We start from the raw sequence: 18810 nt of genomic DNA, 5'->3' as shown, positions 1-18810 counted from the left end.
CTCCAGGGATCATCTTGTCCCACACCCCTGCTCAAGCAGGGTCACCCAGAGCATGTTACACAGGATGGCATCCAGGCGGGTTTTGAATATCTCCAAAGAAGGAGAGAATATCTCCAGAGAAGGAGACTCCACAACCTCTCTCTCTCTTAAGAAAATCTCCCTTCCCTGGAAGATGTGCCTTGCCAATGCAGATTTTTTGCCCGTAATGGATTTGGGGTCCTTTTGACCATCTCCCCTGCGAAATGACCGACTAAAGGACTAGAAACACCCGTGCAAGATGATTCTGTAATTTATTCACCCATTGCTTGTTCATACTCCTAGAGTCTACACGCAAACATAGCACATGATTTACCCTCCCGTCATAAAGATGACTGGTCTGTATCCATAGCTTTGTTATTCCCAGTGACGTTTTCTCCTCCTTGTAGCAGCTTCTTTTCCAGGAGAGGTGGCTGTGGATCCCAGCGTGGATACAGCGACAGTGCAGGAAGGGCTCAGAGCAAGGTACAGAATTGGCCCCAGGCCCTGCACGTGGGGCGCTCAGCAGGCACAGCATACGGCCTGGAGGATGGCCGGGAGGTAGACAGGCTGTAGGCTTCCCCAGAGGACAACCTATGCTCTGACTTTCACGTCAGCATGTAACTAAAGGTGAATAAATTATGTCTGTTAAACAAACGAATCCACTTCTCTTTGGCCTGCAGGTAAGGCAACACTTCAGAGGAGTCCTGCTCTCCAACACTGTTATAGATTTAAACTAACAAGAATTGAACATTAGGCTTTTGATTTGGAAGGTAAAAAAAAAGAAAAAAAAAAAAAAGAGGTGAGGTAGAAGAGGTACAAATATAGCCAGCAGCTCTTAGCAAAATAATGGAGGGTTAGAAAATCTGCATTCAGGGTCTCTTTTTCTGTGTTCGGTGTCTCTTTTCTTTTTCATAAGGTGCAAGGTGAGGACTGTGGGATTCCAACCTTTAATTTGTTTCAGATCAGTTTCTGGTCAGAATTGGTGAGGATTCCCAAGAAACTTCTCAGACAGCTGGTCTAGGCGGGACCACAGGTCGCTGAGGTCCTGAAGGAACTGCAGGAATCCGTGTTTGTACTGGCTGCCTGAAGTGTGGAAAACACATTAAGTGAAATATTTCATGATTTGAGACACCTGGTATTTGTAAACTGGTACTTCACCATTTTTAATCGGTTTGTAGCATTTATACATGCATTTCGCACACAGACACACACAAAATACTCTGGTAGCATTTACATGTCCCATTATGCTGGTTTCTATGGAAGCGGTAAAGCTGCACTTCTCCTTCAAGCATTTAATCTATTTCATCTGATATTATGCTGCATGAAAAATGCCCCAGAGCAGGACATGAGACATTAGCCATTTCACTTATATTGGTACAGCAGTGCATACATAGCAAACAAGAAATAAAGAAGAGTTTAAATTCCACAAACCTTGGACCGGGAAAATATGATATGGTAAAAAAATCAGGATTTGATGTGGCAGACTAGAAAAGATTGCAGAAAATCAGGTTAACAGGGAACACGTTTCAAAGTGTGGCTCATTAGTCAGTATAAAGCTAATGGTATTTTAGAGGTTATTTTCACTTCCTGTGACATTTCATACTCTCTCGCATATTGTGTTTCGATCATTTTCATTTTCTTTTACCAGAACAAGATCCACAGCCTGGCTAAGCAGCTTCTCTGGTACTTGGCTGCAGAATTCAGAGTTCAGTCTTGGCTGCTCTGCTGAGCAGCAGCCTGTTCCATCCCACACTACTCACAGCCTGTGTTGACAGGGCAGGCAATAAGGTCCATACCTACCCAAACAGAACTCTTGTCCAATTTAAATACTTGGAAATTCTGATGGGTTTAGCGTATCAAAACCCACAAAGTCATCAGTAACTACATTAGAGAAAAGGCACTGTATAATTTGGATTACTCAGCATGAAGTAATACACGTATGCGTCTCTCTTACCTGATTATTTCCTGTGCTATGAGCTGGTCCGTTATTTTGCTTTGGTTGCTGCACATTGTTATCCCTGAAATGAAAACCACGTTGTCAGGAAAAACCCCATTTGACTTGACAACATTAAGTTGAGTGCTTATCAAGGGACAGGGCTCAAAGGTCTTGATTCTGGTTTTGACTCCACCCCTTCCCAGCCTTGGCAAATAATTTCAATATTCTGTGCCACTGTGCCCATGCGACACAATTATAAGTACCAATTAGAAAAGTGCAGTGAATATTGTGAAGAAATGCTTAAGAACTGACAACCTGAGCATCTGGATTAAACTACCCACATTTACTGTTAGCAGGGTAGTCTTTTTCTTTTGAGGGGGTTCTGATTCTTTGTATAAGGTCTCTAGCCTGCTCAATTTATTTGAAGCGTGCTCCCAAGTATTGAAATACACATTTGTAATAAGTGCAATACCTGTGTTGTCTTCTACTTTTCCTGCAAAACTTTCTTTTTATTGCATCACGCTTAATTACTGCTATTACAATCACAATCAATATTGGCAGCACAAGGAAGAAAAATGTAAGCAGACCATCCCGAAGTGATGTATCTAGAGAAAAACAATTGCAATCATGTAAGATACTCATCTTGCTTAACCTCATATTAAAGCATTTTCCCATTAAAAACTCCTTTCTGTTGTAAAAACTACAATCTTCAAATTATTATAAATCAAATTTAGTAATTAGGATTTGGACATATGTAAGCACAAGTACTTCTTCCTCCTTTACCCACCCCATGTTGTATGACATACAGCCTTTTTCCTTTTAGTCAACAAATAGAAGTAAAACATTTTGCATGGTCTCTCAGTGTAAAGGCCAGAAAAATCTACTCCATTTTCCCTTTGCAGAATTTCATGGCTCTTAGATGAGCGAACTGCTAGTTGCTGCATGCACCTCTTTAATCCTTCTCATTACAGCGAGACCTTTTCCATACATAAAGGCTGCTAGTTTCATTCTCAAGCTGTAGTCCTTCTATATTACACCCTTTTTATCTGGTGTTCAGCACCTAACTAAATAATATGCAACTATTTAAAAATGTAGTAGTAATTCTAAGCAATTAATGTTTTTTATCTCAGACAAACAAAAGAGATCAACTTCTCCCTTGGACCGACTTTTTTGATGTCTGCAGACTACGCATCAGATGATAATGTTCATTCTCAAGTCATTCCATGATTAAGCAGCCCATGCAGTAGCAAAAAAGCTTTTGAAAAGAGACCGAAAATCACTCTGTATTAGTAGATTATTTTAATCAGACACTGGAGGCAGAATGAAAGACAGTTTCAGTGTCCTACCTATGTGAGCTGGCCCACTGTCAACACTGCCACCATAGCCTGACTGGTTACAGAAGGGGGGCGCCCACCCCGAATGGCAATGGCAGTTCCCGTTGTTGTTACACACCTATAGTCCATATGAAACGGATTAGTCAAAGGAACTTCTTCTTGAAAGTGGCCGCTTTCGACCTCCAATATATATTTGGAGTTACACGTTAAGAATTGCATGTGGAAACAAGAAATACTCCATAGCATTCCATAGAAATGTATTAAGTATAACCTCTCTCCTTCCAACCCCCAAACACGGAGTAATACTGATACCAATAGTTGATTCTCTGTAGAATTAATCTCTTCTTGTGATGTTGTTGTTATTTGCCTACACTAGGGTACCGTCCAAAGAAGAACTTCTTAGTTTTAAAACCTCTGGGCTCCTTTTTGATTTTTCACAGAGAAATATGTAAATCATGGATCCCTAGCCTGTCCTCAGAGGAATACTTTCCTTTTAAAGTTTGACAGTTCAGTAATATTCGAGGGTTCCCTAGGGAAATTTAGAAGAAATGTCTTTCAGTGTTAGTGCTAAGATGTTTACAGTATACTGGCAAAATGAATTGCAGATTTAAAAAAAAAAAAAAAAGTGGATTTAACTTTTAATACATATCAGAATAAATCAAAGCCATATGTCAGGTTATTGCTTTTATGGTGGGATTTTGCACCTATCTCTGTCTTCAAGAAATAGGGCATGAAAACACAATCTACTCACCCCATTATTGTTACACTTCTGCTTTACGTCACAGCTGTAGCCCAGAAAACTTGCATCAACACACTCAAAATCCAAACAGGCCTGGAAAAAGTATTTAGTGTCTTTTACACACAAGACTTCCAAAAATCCCATCCACTTTACAAATATACTATACAAAAATATATGTTTACAAGTCTACTGTTCTTACTTAAATTTCGGGAAAAGGGTTGATAGAATTCTCAGTACTTCACAATTTTATAGCTCTATTTGTCTCAAAGTTTTCTAAATCTATGGATGCAGTTTGATGGAAATAATTTGAGTAACTCATAATGTAGCTCACTGATTTGTAGCATCACAGATTTTTAAAGAGCTAATTAATTGTGTGTGTATATCTGAAAAAGCAGATTTTTAATTATATTATGGAATATAAATAAGAGAATGTAATGCTTTTGAAAGTTAAGAGCTTTCCACTTGGTGGAATATACTGTGTAATGCTGCTGTGATTCGTCTTACCTTCTTTTCTCCACAGGCCGTTCCATCATGAACTTGAGCAGGATCAGGGACATCCGATCCTAAGTCAAAATCAGAAGACCAGCATAAAACTCCAGACGCATTATTGACAACACTCCAAGCAGGAAGATTTTGAAGACTAACAGAAGTGCACTGGACCTTGCCACACAGACTATGCCTGTAGTGAACAAATGATACTCAGAGACAAGGTAAACAGGAAAAAAAAAACAACACACCACAATGTCAGTGCAAATACACCATCCAGTCAAACTTAGCTTGCCTTTCAAGCAAATATTGTTCTCTTACATCTCATGTTTTACAAGTTCATAGCAGATACATTCTGTTGTAGAACATGACATCTAAGAGGAGAATTTTACGTTGGATGTTTTAGGGGAGGCTTTTACTTGCTATTGACTTACTGAACAGTACACTTCTTGTACACTCCACCTTTCATTCCACAGTTTCCAAACCTGTCCCCTTTAATATTGGCTTTTTCAAAGCATAGATCAGGTGCTTTTCGTGCCCCTGTATGAAAAATAGTGAATCTTAGTAAGCCACCACACTGTCTTAAAAATATGAGAAAGAAAATAAAAACTATGAAATGTCTTGTAGAAGACTACAAGTCTTTTTACGTTAAATTACAAATGTACCTTTTCCATATATAGCTTCACATTGTGAATCAAAACTCTGGCATACTCCATAGTAGCAATATGCTTTCATGTCGTTGCATGGGTAACCATTCATGATATAAATGTCATCTGGACAGTAGGCATAGCTTCCATTGCAGTATTCAGGTAGATCACAGAAGTCCATCTTCGATCTGCATTCTGTTCCTGCCACTTTAAACTAGAACCAGAGAAGAATGCCACCTCACAGTTTTGCAACTGCTGAAATTCAATCATGAACCAATGACAGATGGGAATCTTCTTTGATTTTAAAGAAGACAGAATATTTATTTTTTCAAATCAGTATCTAATGAACATCTAAAATTCTTGGTTTCATATGGTGTAGCTGCAAAGTTTTTGAGCTTAGCTTGCAGAGGACTAGGTTAGATCACACAAATACATGTACAAGCACAAATTAAAATGTAGCCAATGATCATAGACACTGGAGATGTTTGGTGTTGCATAATGGAGATCACTAAATCCCCTGATTAATCCTGCCTCCTGTGGACAACACAGGGATGACATTCTATTTCTAAGCTACTGTCCAAAAGTCATTAGGCACGTATTCTCTACTTACGTGCTCTCTGCTGGTGAATGTAGTTTGATAATGTGGAAATAAGTCAAGAGATTTTATGATACCTTTTCGACACCACCCCCACCCCCGGCCCCCAAAATCCAACCTAATAATTAGCACCAATTTAGCCTAATAAAATATAGCCTACCTTGCAATTTTTGCAGCACAGTCCTTGAGCACATTGCGATCCAGATGTAAGTTTGCAGGTTGCAGCATCACAGCAAGGGTTAGTACATTCCTGAAGAACAGACATGAACGGGGGGACACAATGTTTTTACTTTGCTGTATAGCTAGGAAAGTACATGGTCAAACCAAGTGCATGGACGAACCAAATATTAAACACTTTCATACTCTCTTTCATATTCTGAGATTGACAGCCTTCTGCTCCAACATAAACTAGCATACATTTTAGCTGCATTTTTTAAAAACAAGTCATCAGAAAAGCATCTATTTTGATAGATTGTAGACAGGAATACATGATATGTTTACACTCTAAATGGATACTAAAAGAAGCAGAACAGGACCAGATGATCTTGAAGGTCTTTTCCAACCTTAATGATTCTATGATTTCAGATTTTAAATAACGCTTCGTACGTATCCCACCTCCACGTTATTTTTCCACTATGTTAGCAGTCTGATGGAGAGAAATGTTGGTATCTTTTCATGACTTAGAAGAAGACCTGTACAATAGAGCCTGGGTTTCCTGACAGCCTTTTGATTTATTGCTGTTTTTTTTGAATCATAGAATCACAGAATCATTCAGGCTGGAAAAGACCTCTAAGATCATCTAGTCTGGCCTTTAATCTAGCACTGTCAAATCCACCATCAAACCATGTCGCTAAACTCTACTTTTACGTGTTTTTTTAAGACCTCCCGGATGGTGACTCAGCTACTTCCCTGGGCCTGTTCCAATACTTCGCAACCCTTTCAGTGAAGAAATTTTTCTTAATATCCAACCTAAACCTCCCCTGGCACAACTTGAGGCCATTTCCTTTTGTCCTATCACTTGTTGCTTGGGAGAAGAGACCGATCCCCACCTCACTGTAGCCTCCTTTAAGCTAACTGTACTACGAGACACCTTTATTTTCCAAAGAAGGAGTCAATATATCCCATTCTTTGAGGGACATTGGCACCATGTAAATATGGCCAACAAAAGTAATGTTGTTGTGGTCTAAGTTTAAGAGTTACAGTTAGGAAACCTGTAAGTGCTATACAGACTAAGAGCCTCATTTACATAACAGAAGTATCTATGTTGCTAATGTCAGCACAAAAAATGATGGCATTTCCACATGTTGTGTACTGAAATTTCTTTCTTAGGCATTGACTCAAAGTTCTGTGAAGTCCAGTAACCCTTAACTGAGTTCATAACTAAATAAAAATATGATTTTAGGCTTTTTCTAGAATTTTTACAGCTTGCAGAAATGTAAACTTATACAAAAAACTCCTCAGATACTAATGCAAATCAGGTGTAACAAAAGGACAGTATAATACAACAAGTATAATATAATATACAAGTATCCAGCTGAATTTCTTTACCTGTGGTTTACCACAGTCACATTCTTCATTGTTATCAACCACATTATTACCACAGACAGGTTCTTTGTAAACATTGCTTGTTTTGGGGGGATTTCTAAGGCAGTTTCCTCCTCCATTTAGAATAAAGTTCTCAAAATCATCAGCACTGCAGGTGCTGAAATTCCTGGATCCCCTGGAAAGCATAATATTATTTTTTATTATAAACATTTTGCTTGCAAAAAGGCAATTCAGTTCAAACCATTAAAATATTGTTGATCAATAATAAATACCACATTTCATAATGTTAGGAGATCTTGAGATATTTCCTCTTTATTTTGTACTACAGTACTTCTGGAAATAAAAATATACTATATAAAACATAACTGCAAATACTTTCAGAAGCAAAAGAGACCATCAGATTAGATATTCTGATGTTCTGTACAAAACAGGCCTTCGAAATTCCTTTGCTGTACTGAGTCCAAAAATGTCTGATTAAAATACACTTTCCAGAAGGACATTCACCTTAACTGGGATTCCCAAAAAACTCAGGAATGCATCTTCTCATAGTAGTTTGGTCCAGTGTTCGGTTATGCTGATTTATTAATATAAATGCGGATAGATAAAATAATTTTATTATTATTATTAGATAAAGGGGAGCCAAAGAACAAATAAACTGAAACAAATGTAGGATGAGACATTTTGTTTAAACTAACATTTAAGAGAATCTATGCAAAGGGGGCATGTTTGCACAAACATGGTGAATATATGTAGAGGACTCTCAGCAGGGTAAAAAACCCAGCAGCAATACGCTATCAATAAAATGAGCAATTAACAAAATCCTAGTAAGTTTTAATGAATGCTACAAGCAAAGAATGACTAGGTCACAAAACAGGAAATGCTTTAAATAATTTGAAATTATATAAGTCCTAAGTCAAAGAATTCAGCTCTGTCATTAAACTTTTAACTTTCCATTCACAAAAGTTCTTTAGGATTCATGGAAGTTTCTCAGCTTATCTATCCACTGCGGATTGAAAAAAAAAAAAGAAAAGTTTATTAAAATAAATGGAAATCTTACGTATCTGTGCTGTACATAATGTAGGATGCAGGACACCTTTCATCATCATGTTTCATTCCAAGGTTATGACCCAATTCATGTGCAACTACTGTAGCATGACGTAACAAATTGCTATGATCCAACTAATGAAGAGAATCTGTGTTAAAAATTGTGAAACTAAAGAAATTACTATGTTTCTATCTACTGAGTTATCCAGGCCACAAGTTTCTTAGGGGCCATGCAGACAATATCAAATTGTATTGCAAAGCAAAAGTAGCAAGAACAGATAAGTTGTTTATTTTCAGGTAGGGCCAAGTTCTGCCAGTCTTTCTAGGATCATACTCTGAATAGTAGCACAGTTAATCAGTCATGATATTGATTTTAGTGGAGTCTTCAAAGACAAACATACTATTAAAGAACAGAATCTGCTTCTAAGATTGTCCGTTACGTTATGGCATCTCTATGGTAAAGAAAGGAACCTCAGCAAATACTGGATCTGTCCCCAAGGGTAAAGGAAACACTGGTTTCTGGCTAGTTTTGCCAAATTTAATTTATTTTTTTCTCCATTTACAGTTTCGTGGAGAATTCTGGACATTTGAAAATACGGTGCATTATGTTCAGTGTCTATCCATGTAAAGAGTGAAACAATGCACACGTTGTAGTTGCATTCCCATCCCCAAAATACTGTGCTTATGAACCTTAACGTTATGAGGATGGACTTTTCTTATACAACCTTGAACTAGATAAATTACATAAATGTGATTAAAAAGTGATTTCAGGACTAAATCAGACAAGTGGATTGTAACACAAAGAAGACAGAAATTGGGAAATATATGTATTTGTATATAAGCATAAAAATACACACAGATCTTTACATAAGAAACCCTGTGGATGAAACCATTCCACTCCAAGCCTAGTCTCTAATACCTGAGTGGGTTCACAAAGTGCACATTATCTGTTAGGATGTTCTGAAGGTGTGCCTCTGTGGAATCAATGTCTAGCAATAGATACAACTCTGGGTCACGTAAATGCACAGGGGAAAGCCTTCAATTGTCTCACTAGCAGCACATCTATGATAGCAGCTCCTAATTTCTGTGCTAGTTTCTTCTACTAACCACAACATTACATACTTACAGTGCTGATTGACCCTCCCTGGACCTGTGAGCAGACGGTACCTACAAAAGCCATTCCAATGGATCCACCATAAGAGTTTCTCCCTCTGCAACAAACGCAGTTCGAAGGTACTTTTGAAAGAGGGGCTGAAAAATCACTTTCATGATCACTACTAAGAGACACTGATATGTCTGAAACAAATACTACAAAGCAAAATTTGGTCTTATTGAAGTCAAGAAGAAAGTTGTCACCATATCATGGTTTCACCGTAATTAGTAATGAACATGGCAATAACATAGATTGAAAACAATGATCAGTCACCTAAGCCTGCTGTGCCAGTGCTTTTGAGTTGATTAACTACGAAGAATTCATTATAGTTTCTTCATCTCTTTTTTTTCAGGTTAAAACAGTTTGGAAGTTGAGTGAATTTTACTCGTTACATTTTCATTCATGTACAAAACCAAAATCACATGCATTAGCAACACCAGCAGTGTTGCAGGAGTGGCATTTCCTCCAAATGAAAACTTACATTATGAGATGACTAACATCATTTCTTGATCGTTTTAGAAGGTCTTTCTGTCTCCAAGAAACAAATCTACCCAGTACGTCTCCAGCTGAACCATTCATTACTGATATGGGGTTTGTAACTGTCCATATCTCTAATCCAACCAAAACAATCTGGATGTTTAATGCTCTATACATCTGAAAAAAGAAAAAAAAAAGATAATTACTGTCCATCAATCCAGTTCAACTGAATTATGAAAGATTTTTACCACTACTGAGCCAAAGTCAGGGAGCACACAGATGTTTACAAACATCTGGGCTGCACCTCTACAAGACTTATGCATAGATTCATGACATGTCTTAAATGTTACAAATTGCTGTATAACTTCCAAATACAATTTCAGAACATAACAGTACAGATTTACTTTACTACCTTACTTTTGGAAACTCCAATAAAGTAGAAACTACCATGTATAGGTGACTGAACTGACCTACCCCATCAACATAATTAATCAGCTCAACCGTTTCCTTTTGCACCGCAGCAGGATCCGATTTCTTCAGCAAAAACTGTAAGATGCCACATGCAAAAGTCAGAGAAAAAAATAATAATTTAACAAAAAGTATTTATCCATTTCATTGGATGAAGTCATTACCCTGTTATTATCCACGACCATAAATAATTCCACATAGCTTTCCTGTGGCAGGACAGCTCGCTTCTTCTGCAAATTAAAAAGCACAATAAGTTAACATTATGAGTAATAAATTCAAGGCTTATAAAATTATTCTTCTCATGATTTTCATTTAATGTTTTTATAAAGTAATGATACAATTTTTAATGTGGCCTCAAATGTCAATTTGCTTTAGATTTCCAGATCAATATCTGTGTACAAGTAATCTGCTTTTGGTCAGACACCAAGATGCATGTGCTGAATGGCAGCTTTCACACACCCACAGTGGTCCTGGGTTGAGCTCTGCTTTTCTGCTAAATAACTGCTTCAAGCTACGTTAAATTGGCATTGTGATATTCTTCTGTTTCAGGATTTCCTTAGCACAACTCCCACCAGCTTGGGGTCCATGAAAATGAGAGCAACAAGGTGGCCTGCTAAGCCAAAAGCACCTGCAATGATACCATGCCAAAGCAAGAGCTCTGTAGACCACTGACATCTGCAACAGACTGAGGAGATGGCTTGGACTGTAGCCCACAGGAGAGAAACAGAAATGCATTTACCCTCAAAAGTTTTTCCCCACTCGAGGTACTGTTTGATGAAAATGCATATTTCACAGACTGCTTCACAAACATCTTCATCTCATGATGAAGGCTGTCATTCTGCATACCGCATCGGAAAGGGATATGCTCCATATCTTCTAACTGGTAAAACATGTGTTCAAATGTGCTGGATGAGTTGAGTGGCTCCATTCCATACCATTTGCCACCAATGTAGATAATTCCTCTAACAATCATAAAAGAATGGAAAATTATTTTTCCCTCATGGTTATAACTAGGTGAATGAACAACAGAGGAATACTTAAAAACCGTAACTCTTCGTACCACTGTGTTGACATAAATGATTATTTGAGTTTGCACAAGTTTGCAGAACAGCCAAAATGACATCTCTGTTCTGCTTAGTGAAATCCAGTACTACCTGAAATACCAGTAGTTTGATAATCTTATTCTTCATTTAAAGGAATGCCATGAAATATCTTTATTTATTGTGAGTGGCATCTCACTTTGATGCTAGACACATGAAAGATATGTATGTGAACTTTGTTCCATTGCCTCTTCCTGCTTGTCAAAAAGATATCAAGCTGAACAAGGCTGCCAGGACTGACAAGTGTATCTAAATCCAGCTGAAGAGCCAAACTCATTGAAGGCAGAAAGCACTGACATGCTCCAGGCACATTCTGAGTATCTGCCTGATCTGCTGTGCATGCCATCTCATTTTGTCTACTTGTATAGATTGATGCTGTCAGGGGAATACCTTAAAACTTTTATGCATTAATCTGGCCCCTTCATGTTTCTCAGATAAATGTAACTTTATTGTATTTAAAACGCTTTCATTATTCTGAAAGCTAAATTCTAAATGCAGCCGATCAACAGTATCAGTCATAGGGGAGGGGAAGTATTAAAACCTGTATAGAGTTTCAGCTTCATTAAGAGGCAACATGTAAAAAACATTTGCAAGATAGGATTGCGTTTTCTTTCCAGGTGTATAATGAATATCAGCAGTTTTGTTTGTTTGTTTGTTTTGGTACTGGTGATACTGCACAATTTATTATCTTGAAGTAAAAAGCAAGAAGTAATACCTCAGGCCATCACACGTGCTAAGAGCAAGCATCGAGTTAGCCATTCCTTCAACAGTGCCATGATAATAACAGTGTGTCTGAAATGCAACAAAACCACATAATTAATAACAAAATAAGGTAGCTGCATTCAAATGCAAACTTATTTTGTTACCAACCTTATTATTATTAAAGCTGGCTTTTGCAAATTTAAAGCGTTCCCTATTCTAAAATAATCCCAGAATTCTTGGAGTAAAATATTACTTGATGTGAGTAACTACAATAGCATTTGGTCCCTTGGTTCTAGAAAACAACCAACCTTTTCATTTAACCCATCGCCATCTTTTAACAAGACCTTTGCATCTATATTGCTCATCCTGTTCTTAAACAGAATCCTCTCACAGGCTGATCTGAGAAGCTCTCCCATGCACAGAGCAGTCTCACTAAGCCAGCTTGCAGTTACAAGTTGAAACTTAAATGTAAAAGCATTCTTAAGGCTTGCTCAAAACTACAGAGCTTTGATGCTGCCATTGTACCTTTAATTGCGTATTATGCAAAGGTGACCTACTTGCGTAGCTCAAATTCAACCTTGGCATAATCACCCGGTGTCTCCTTTCACACCTTACAAAAGTGATGCTGTATAATCATAAAGAGTATGAGGACAAGGCCACTCCCTCATAAAACAGAGAACCTGATGTTTTATATCTCAGGGAATTGTTAAACATAAATGCCACAAATATGAAAACTTGAAAATGCCTCTTTCCCAGCACATATATTTTTCTTCTATATATGCACTTTATGTACATCACTTGCATTTTCCCCTCCACTACCAAAAATGTAAACAATTTTCACTCTTGTAGGATACAGACACGAAGACGCTCAGAGTGAATGGTCATGTACATTCACGTTTGCTTTGGAAACACATTTACATGCATGTACACTCTTGTTGCCATCCTCAGCTCTAACGATTTGTTAATATGGCTTTCAGTTCATAAAAGTTGGTTTTCCTGATTTGAGGAAACTCTTATGCAAAAGGGGAATTTTATTATGTACAATACCTTGATTTTTGATTGTGTTGCCTCCAGTGTCCCATTTTTTCTGTACGTATATAGCATAAAATCTTTGCTAACAAGGTCTCTGGAAACAAAAATAAACTACTGCTCTTTTAAGAGTCTATAAAGCAAGAAATAAATCAAGAATCCTAGTAAGTATTACATTGTTAGCAGCATATTCCTGCTACATTATCATTAAAATTCACAGACATGAAACAAAATTTCTTAAAAATGACCTGCACTATTTGGAAAATAAGTTATTTTGAAATATATTAACTAAAACATACACAGATTATGACCTGAGCAGACTATGTCATAGGAGGGCCTGGATTATTATTGCCTCTGGAATGAGGAACAACAACAGATATTTTTTTCCAAATACAACACTAACAACCCTCCCCTCCCTGTCAATAAAGAGCTACTGTCGAACTTTCCACAAGGACTTTCTGAAATCTACTGGTTGTGGTGTTAATATAAAAATAATCTATTTTCTGCACTAGAAAAAAATATTAAAATTTAAAAAAATATTTTTAAAAATATAAAAATACTTGTCTATGTGCAATGAAATTCCGAGATGGATCGATTACTCAGAACACTATCACATACTTATTTTTCTTCAGTGTTAGGAGGTATGTTCCATTTCTTGTTTTAATAGAGTAAGAAAGATTGTCATCTGAATGCTCCTGAAAACAGAACAAAAGTTATCACTTAACTATGTTATTTTCTACTTGGGCGTGTCAGTTCCATGTTTTCTTTGATAACAGAGGTCCAACAGCATTAAAGTATTTATCAGATTCACAAAACACGCACTCCTAATCCTCATGCTTTGTGTATTGCAAAGTTTCAGCAACACACTCTACATTCTTTCGTATGGAAAATTTAAATTCTATTGAGCTATAAATTTTCATATGGAAGACATAATGAAAAAGTACAAAAACTACACAAGAAATTAAGTATATCCGCCATTAGAGATTTGTACAGGGAATGTAAAACATATGCAGTCTATAGAAAAATGAAAAACTAAAACTTATGGTATTAAAACAACAAAAAAAGAAGAGTCAGTAAACCTAAACCTAGGCAACCGTGATATAGTTTTATAGGCTCAGAAACAGATACTCCAGAGATACTAGTGAAGAGGAAGTAGACATAGCTTGGATGAACGTTGGCCAGATTCAGGTCCCCAAGGAGGGCACAGCGAGGGCACAGCCCATGTATTTTTTTGCTAAACTATCACATAAAGTTTTATGACACTCCTTATGTAAATCATCTGTAGCCAGATGAACGACTCACAAATTCTTCCTTTGTTAATCAGTTTGCACAAAGATGACTCATGGCATTTCATTATCAGTTATTTCAGTAATTAAACTCTGTATCTGGTGCAAAGGTAAATGATCTTAGAACCAAAGAATTAAGGCTCAGACCTTTCTCTATTAACTCATTCATTTACCTGTACGACTTTATGGGACCTCTTGTACAAGGTGAGCATCTGCCCTTTAGCCAATACACGGCTGAAATCTTCTGGTTATTCAAAGACAAGGTGCGATGAGAAAAAGAACACATACAGCACAGACAGTAGTTCAACATCTAATCAGACTTGGAGGAAACAGAAATATTCTCCATGTTCTTACTTCTCTCTTACAAGGCTGTTAACAGGACTAGAAGTTTGAAAGGCTTTAACTTAGAGTTGCAGTTACAGCCCTTCGTGGAAACAAATTTACTCAAAACTACTTGAAAACACTTAAGAATCTGAAGAGAGCACATTTCTTCACAAAATAATGAATATATAACATACACAGTATGTGTGTGTGTGTGCATTATAGGACAAAATTTTGAAAAACAGCAATATCGGAAGAAAAAACACTGGACAGAACAACAAACCTCATGAAAAAATGTGTGATGTTTCTCTTTGCCTGTCAGACGTTGAGGAATAATTATTTCAAACGTTGAAACTCTGGATGTCCCTTCAGAAGATACCCCTAAAAATAAAGTTTGAAATTTCTAAGGAACCAGAAAGAATAAGAAATATATTGTGGTGGAATCTGCACGGTGGTGATCACTGAAAAATAATTCTGCTCAGGTCATAGATGAAGAAAGAGTAATTTCACCAGTTTGGAACCCAACTGCCCACGCTCAGTTTGGTAGGTTCTGTCTCTGCCAGAGTTCTTGGATTATGTTGAAAAAGTCACAGAAATCAACATTTTCTTTCATGGCCAAAGTATGTGCCTTTATTCTCTGCAGAAAACCTATTTTGACTGTATTCAAGGTTAATGACTACACCACCCCAAATCAACTGCTGTAAAGTGCTAAAAAAAATAAAGCTTAAGTTTTCTTAACCTGGGTGCCCAAAGCTAGATGGCAATCTTGACTTTAACTCTTGATCTTAGTTATTTACATTATAAACTGAGATAATAACATAAATTTTGGTCATTCCTTCATTTAGGCATTATCAAAACAAATTAGCTATTTTCAAAATAAATACATAAATAAATTTCTCCACCAATATAGCAGTAACATCATAGAAAATCCCAAGAACAAGAAAATTAAAATAAAAAACAAAAAACACAAAACAACCCAACTCCTGTATTCAGTGCATATTTATATAAATATGTGGTAGAATTAGTTTAGGAATGGTCCAACTGATGTAAAGAAGGAAACTTCTGCTTAAAGCTGGAGTCTTCCAGAGCACATAAAGAAAAGCTATCAAATTACTTAAACAATCTTAATTCTCACATATTCTAACCTTTTAATCTTTAACCTGTTAACTTTTTATGTTTGTCTATCATTTCTGAAACTCTTCTTTCTTCCATGACCTATACTTTCAACCTGAAGCAACATGGAAAATTTCAGTAACGGTCTTCTCTGTCCACCCATCTGTCCCCCTTCTAGTGATTTTTGAGGTGGCTGGCAAGTTAAAATTAACTGTGCAACAGATTTTGACATCTCATAATCAGTTAAGTTTCTTCGAGTTTTGTGAAATCACCTCACTGGTGTCAGGAACGATGTGCTGATGCGTCAGTCGATAGCAGGGCTCTCTAGGAATGGCTGATGGATGTTTGTTCAGTCATGTTTCTCCTGCATTATTTGTAAAAAGTTTGGAACCTTTTACATCATATCAGAGTTATCTCCGGAACTGTCATCCTAACTAAGGAAGCTAAAGACAAGAAATCTGTTGAGTATCTGGTTTCAGCTAAATGGTTTTACAGAAAACAACAATCTCCAGTGAATGTTTTTTTGTCCTCTCTCTTTTTTTTTTTTTTAATTAGGTGAGCTTGCATTCTTCTTTCTTTTTCTTGTCTGCTCATCAATCTGCTCACTTTGGTCAACAGAGACATAACTATTGCTTTTAAACAGGTTACAGAGTCAACAATAACATAACATGGGTTATAACAGCCAAAGTAGCTTCCTACTTCTTAAATTGTTCTTTTATAAGGAAACTAAGAGATTTCTTCTCATTTTAGCAGTACAAAGTCAACCTCAGCTTCCCAGGATTCTGTGAAAGAATTTCATAACTCCAAAGAAGACACAGAGCACTCATGAATCACCCATTCAAAGTGAGGGGGAGGATTCCTCAGTGTAATGATGATCTCTACCTATCAGATAACATCAGGATTTTTGAAAGGTGGGTTCAGGCAGCCTATGATCAACATTAAATACTGTCATTACAATCAAAACGTGGAAGTTGCTATTAGCAAACAGGTCTGCAAGTAACATTGGCACTCCATATTTACTTTTGACTTTTATTTTCATCAGAAATAACTTGATTAACTAAATCGTAAAATTTGTTTCGTGAGTTACGTGTAATGTGGAACTAACAGTGGAAATGTCCTAACAGTTTAAGTTTTGACACCTGAAAGCAGGAAAGCACTCGTACAGTCACAAGAACATCAACTTCTAAGAAATATTTCAGGCATTACATCCAAATCTAAAATATGAAGCGAAATCATAAATGTAAAGGAGTTAATAAGGAAATAAAACAAAACTGAAGGAAGTTCCCTCACATTACTGAAGATCTAAATCTTTTTCTCGAGTCTTTACTATTCATGAGTGACAGCAGCTACAATTGTCACAACCGTGTCCTGTATAGAAGATAATGTTTTTAAACAAACAAAAACAAACACAAAGAACTAAACTATAAAAATTTTCAAACTGCAGTGCTTTTTTTTTTTTTTTCCTTCCTAAACCAAAGTTTCTCGGTTAGGAGATCTGCTAACAGCCTAATGCCCAGGGAGAGCTGTGACTGGATTTGAGAGGTGTGCATATTTACCGCCAGGACCAGGCACTACAAGAGTTGGAGAAACTGTCTGAATAGGTAACAAAAACTAAAAGCTTACCTTTTATCGAAAAAGAGTTTCCTGTTAAAGTTAGTCCAACGGTGAGCAAAAATAGGCTGTGTTTTAGCATGACTAGGTTTCCTGGAGAAAGCACTATGGTACCCGAGGAGGCACGGTGTACTTGGCTCTCAGCTGCTCGGCACGGGAGAACTAGAAGAACGAGAACACTCTGCTCTGAAGGTAAACAATCGAAAAAGCACTCTGATACCTCACCTCTGCCAGGGAAACGGGAAGTAAAATTTCATCCATTAGGCTCGTGAGAAAACTGGTTAGGCAGCTTAACGCAAATAAAAAGCAGCACACTCCGAAATACTGATTGGAGACAGGCAGACAAATCGTGTGAGGACCGAACTGGTTTATTCTGAAAGATTTAAGCTGATACCACCTGAGATAGAGTTGGAGATTATATGAGATGAGGAACATAAAAACATTGCTACCAATGGATACGATAATTAGGATATTTATACTGGCCACCGTCAGATCAGTAAAATCTACTCTTTGAAATTTCATCTTGTTCTTTATTTTTCATTATTTTATCTTTACTTTAAAAATATCAGAAATGTAGTGCATATGAACACGTGGAAATCCCATAAACATATATCACACAAGGATTTTAGCCAGTCCCACCTGCATTAAAGATAATTTTCCTCACCCAAAATCTGTAATTTTGAGGACTTCATCACTCTTCCAGACCAGAATAATCTGAGGCATCATGCAGCCACATCATCATCCAAAGCAGAAAACAAATGCTTCTAAAGCTGGATGAATTTGCAATGCACTTCAGAAGTATCATGCACATTTAGAAACTCAAATAGGAGGGTAATACAACACAGTATTCAAGCTAAAGCATTTGTATTAATTAATTTTAATTAATTCATTTTAAATTAAAACAGAGCAAATCCATTGTTTTTCCAGTGGTGAATCACATAAAACAATGTGTTAAGTTTTAAAAAAAAAAAAAAAAAAGCAGAGATGCCAACAGTGTTTGCAGTATTGTCTTGTGTAAAGCCTGTTCAAGTCCATCTTCCTATTTAACGCGGCTAATTAATTTGCTTCAGCCAAAGCACCAGGCGGACTGGGAGACCCGATACTAGTGCTGCCTGGGTACATCCATACCACAGCACCATGAGAAACTTTCCCCGACTCCAGAAGCCGGGTCCCTACTGAAAATTAAATGAACCCAATCTTTTATTT

The 18810-nt window shown here is 37.0% G+C and overlaps 1 protein-coding gene across 6 annotated transcripts; it reads right to left on the bottom strand.

Moving 5' to 3' along the window:
• Positions 1–274: 274 nt before the first annotated feature.
• Positions 275–18568, bottom strand: LOC308196863 (disintegrin and metalloproteinase domain-containing protein 9-like). 6 transcript variants are annotated; one of them, XM_080596561.1, is made up of 22 exons: positions 17617–18568; positions 15164–15261; positions 13892–13968; positions 13292–13370; positions 12258–12334; positions 11182–11404; positions 10607–10672; positions 10449–10520; positions 9979–10151; positions 9471–9555; positions 8358–8479; positions 7304–7475; positions 5916–6005; positions 5179–5374; positions 4948–5053; positions 4532–4706; positions 4040–4120; positions 3301–3406; positions 2427–2559; positions 1973–2036; positions 1450–1502; positions 275–1101 (listed from the first exon to the last, which is right to left on the bottom strand). In XM_080596561.1, exons 1-22 carry the CDS (start codon positions 17684–17686, stop codon positions 1023–1025), a joined length of 2397 nt encoding a protein of 798 aa, XP_080452687.1. In that variant the 5' UTR covers positions 17687–18568; the 3' UTR covers positions 275–1022. The 6 variants fall into 6 exon arrangements, 5 of the variants coding, with proteins under 5 accessions (XP_080452687.1, XP_080452689.1, XP_080452688.1 ...); XM_080596563.1 differs by lacking the exon at positions 17617–18568 and adding an exon at positions 14733–14803 and having other exon boundaries at positions 15164–15205; XM_080596562.1 differs by lacking the exons at positions 15164–15261; positions 17617–18568 and adding an exon at positions 14733–14917.
• Positions 18569–18810: the final 242 nt, after the last annotated feature.

This window comes from Anser brachyrhynchus, assembly GCF_964034855.1.
Source record: "Anser brachyrhynchus genome assembly, chromosome: 6".
Lineage (NCBI taxonomy): Eukaryota > Metazoa > Chordata > Aves > Anseriformes > Anatidae > Anser > Anser brachyrhynchus.
This window is presented reverse-complemented; position numbering and strand designations above follow the sequence as displayed.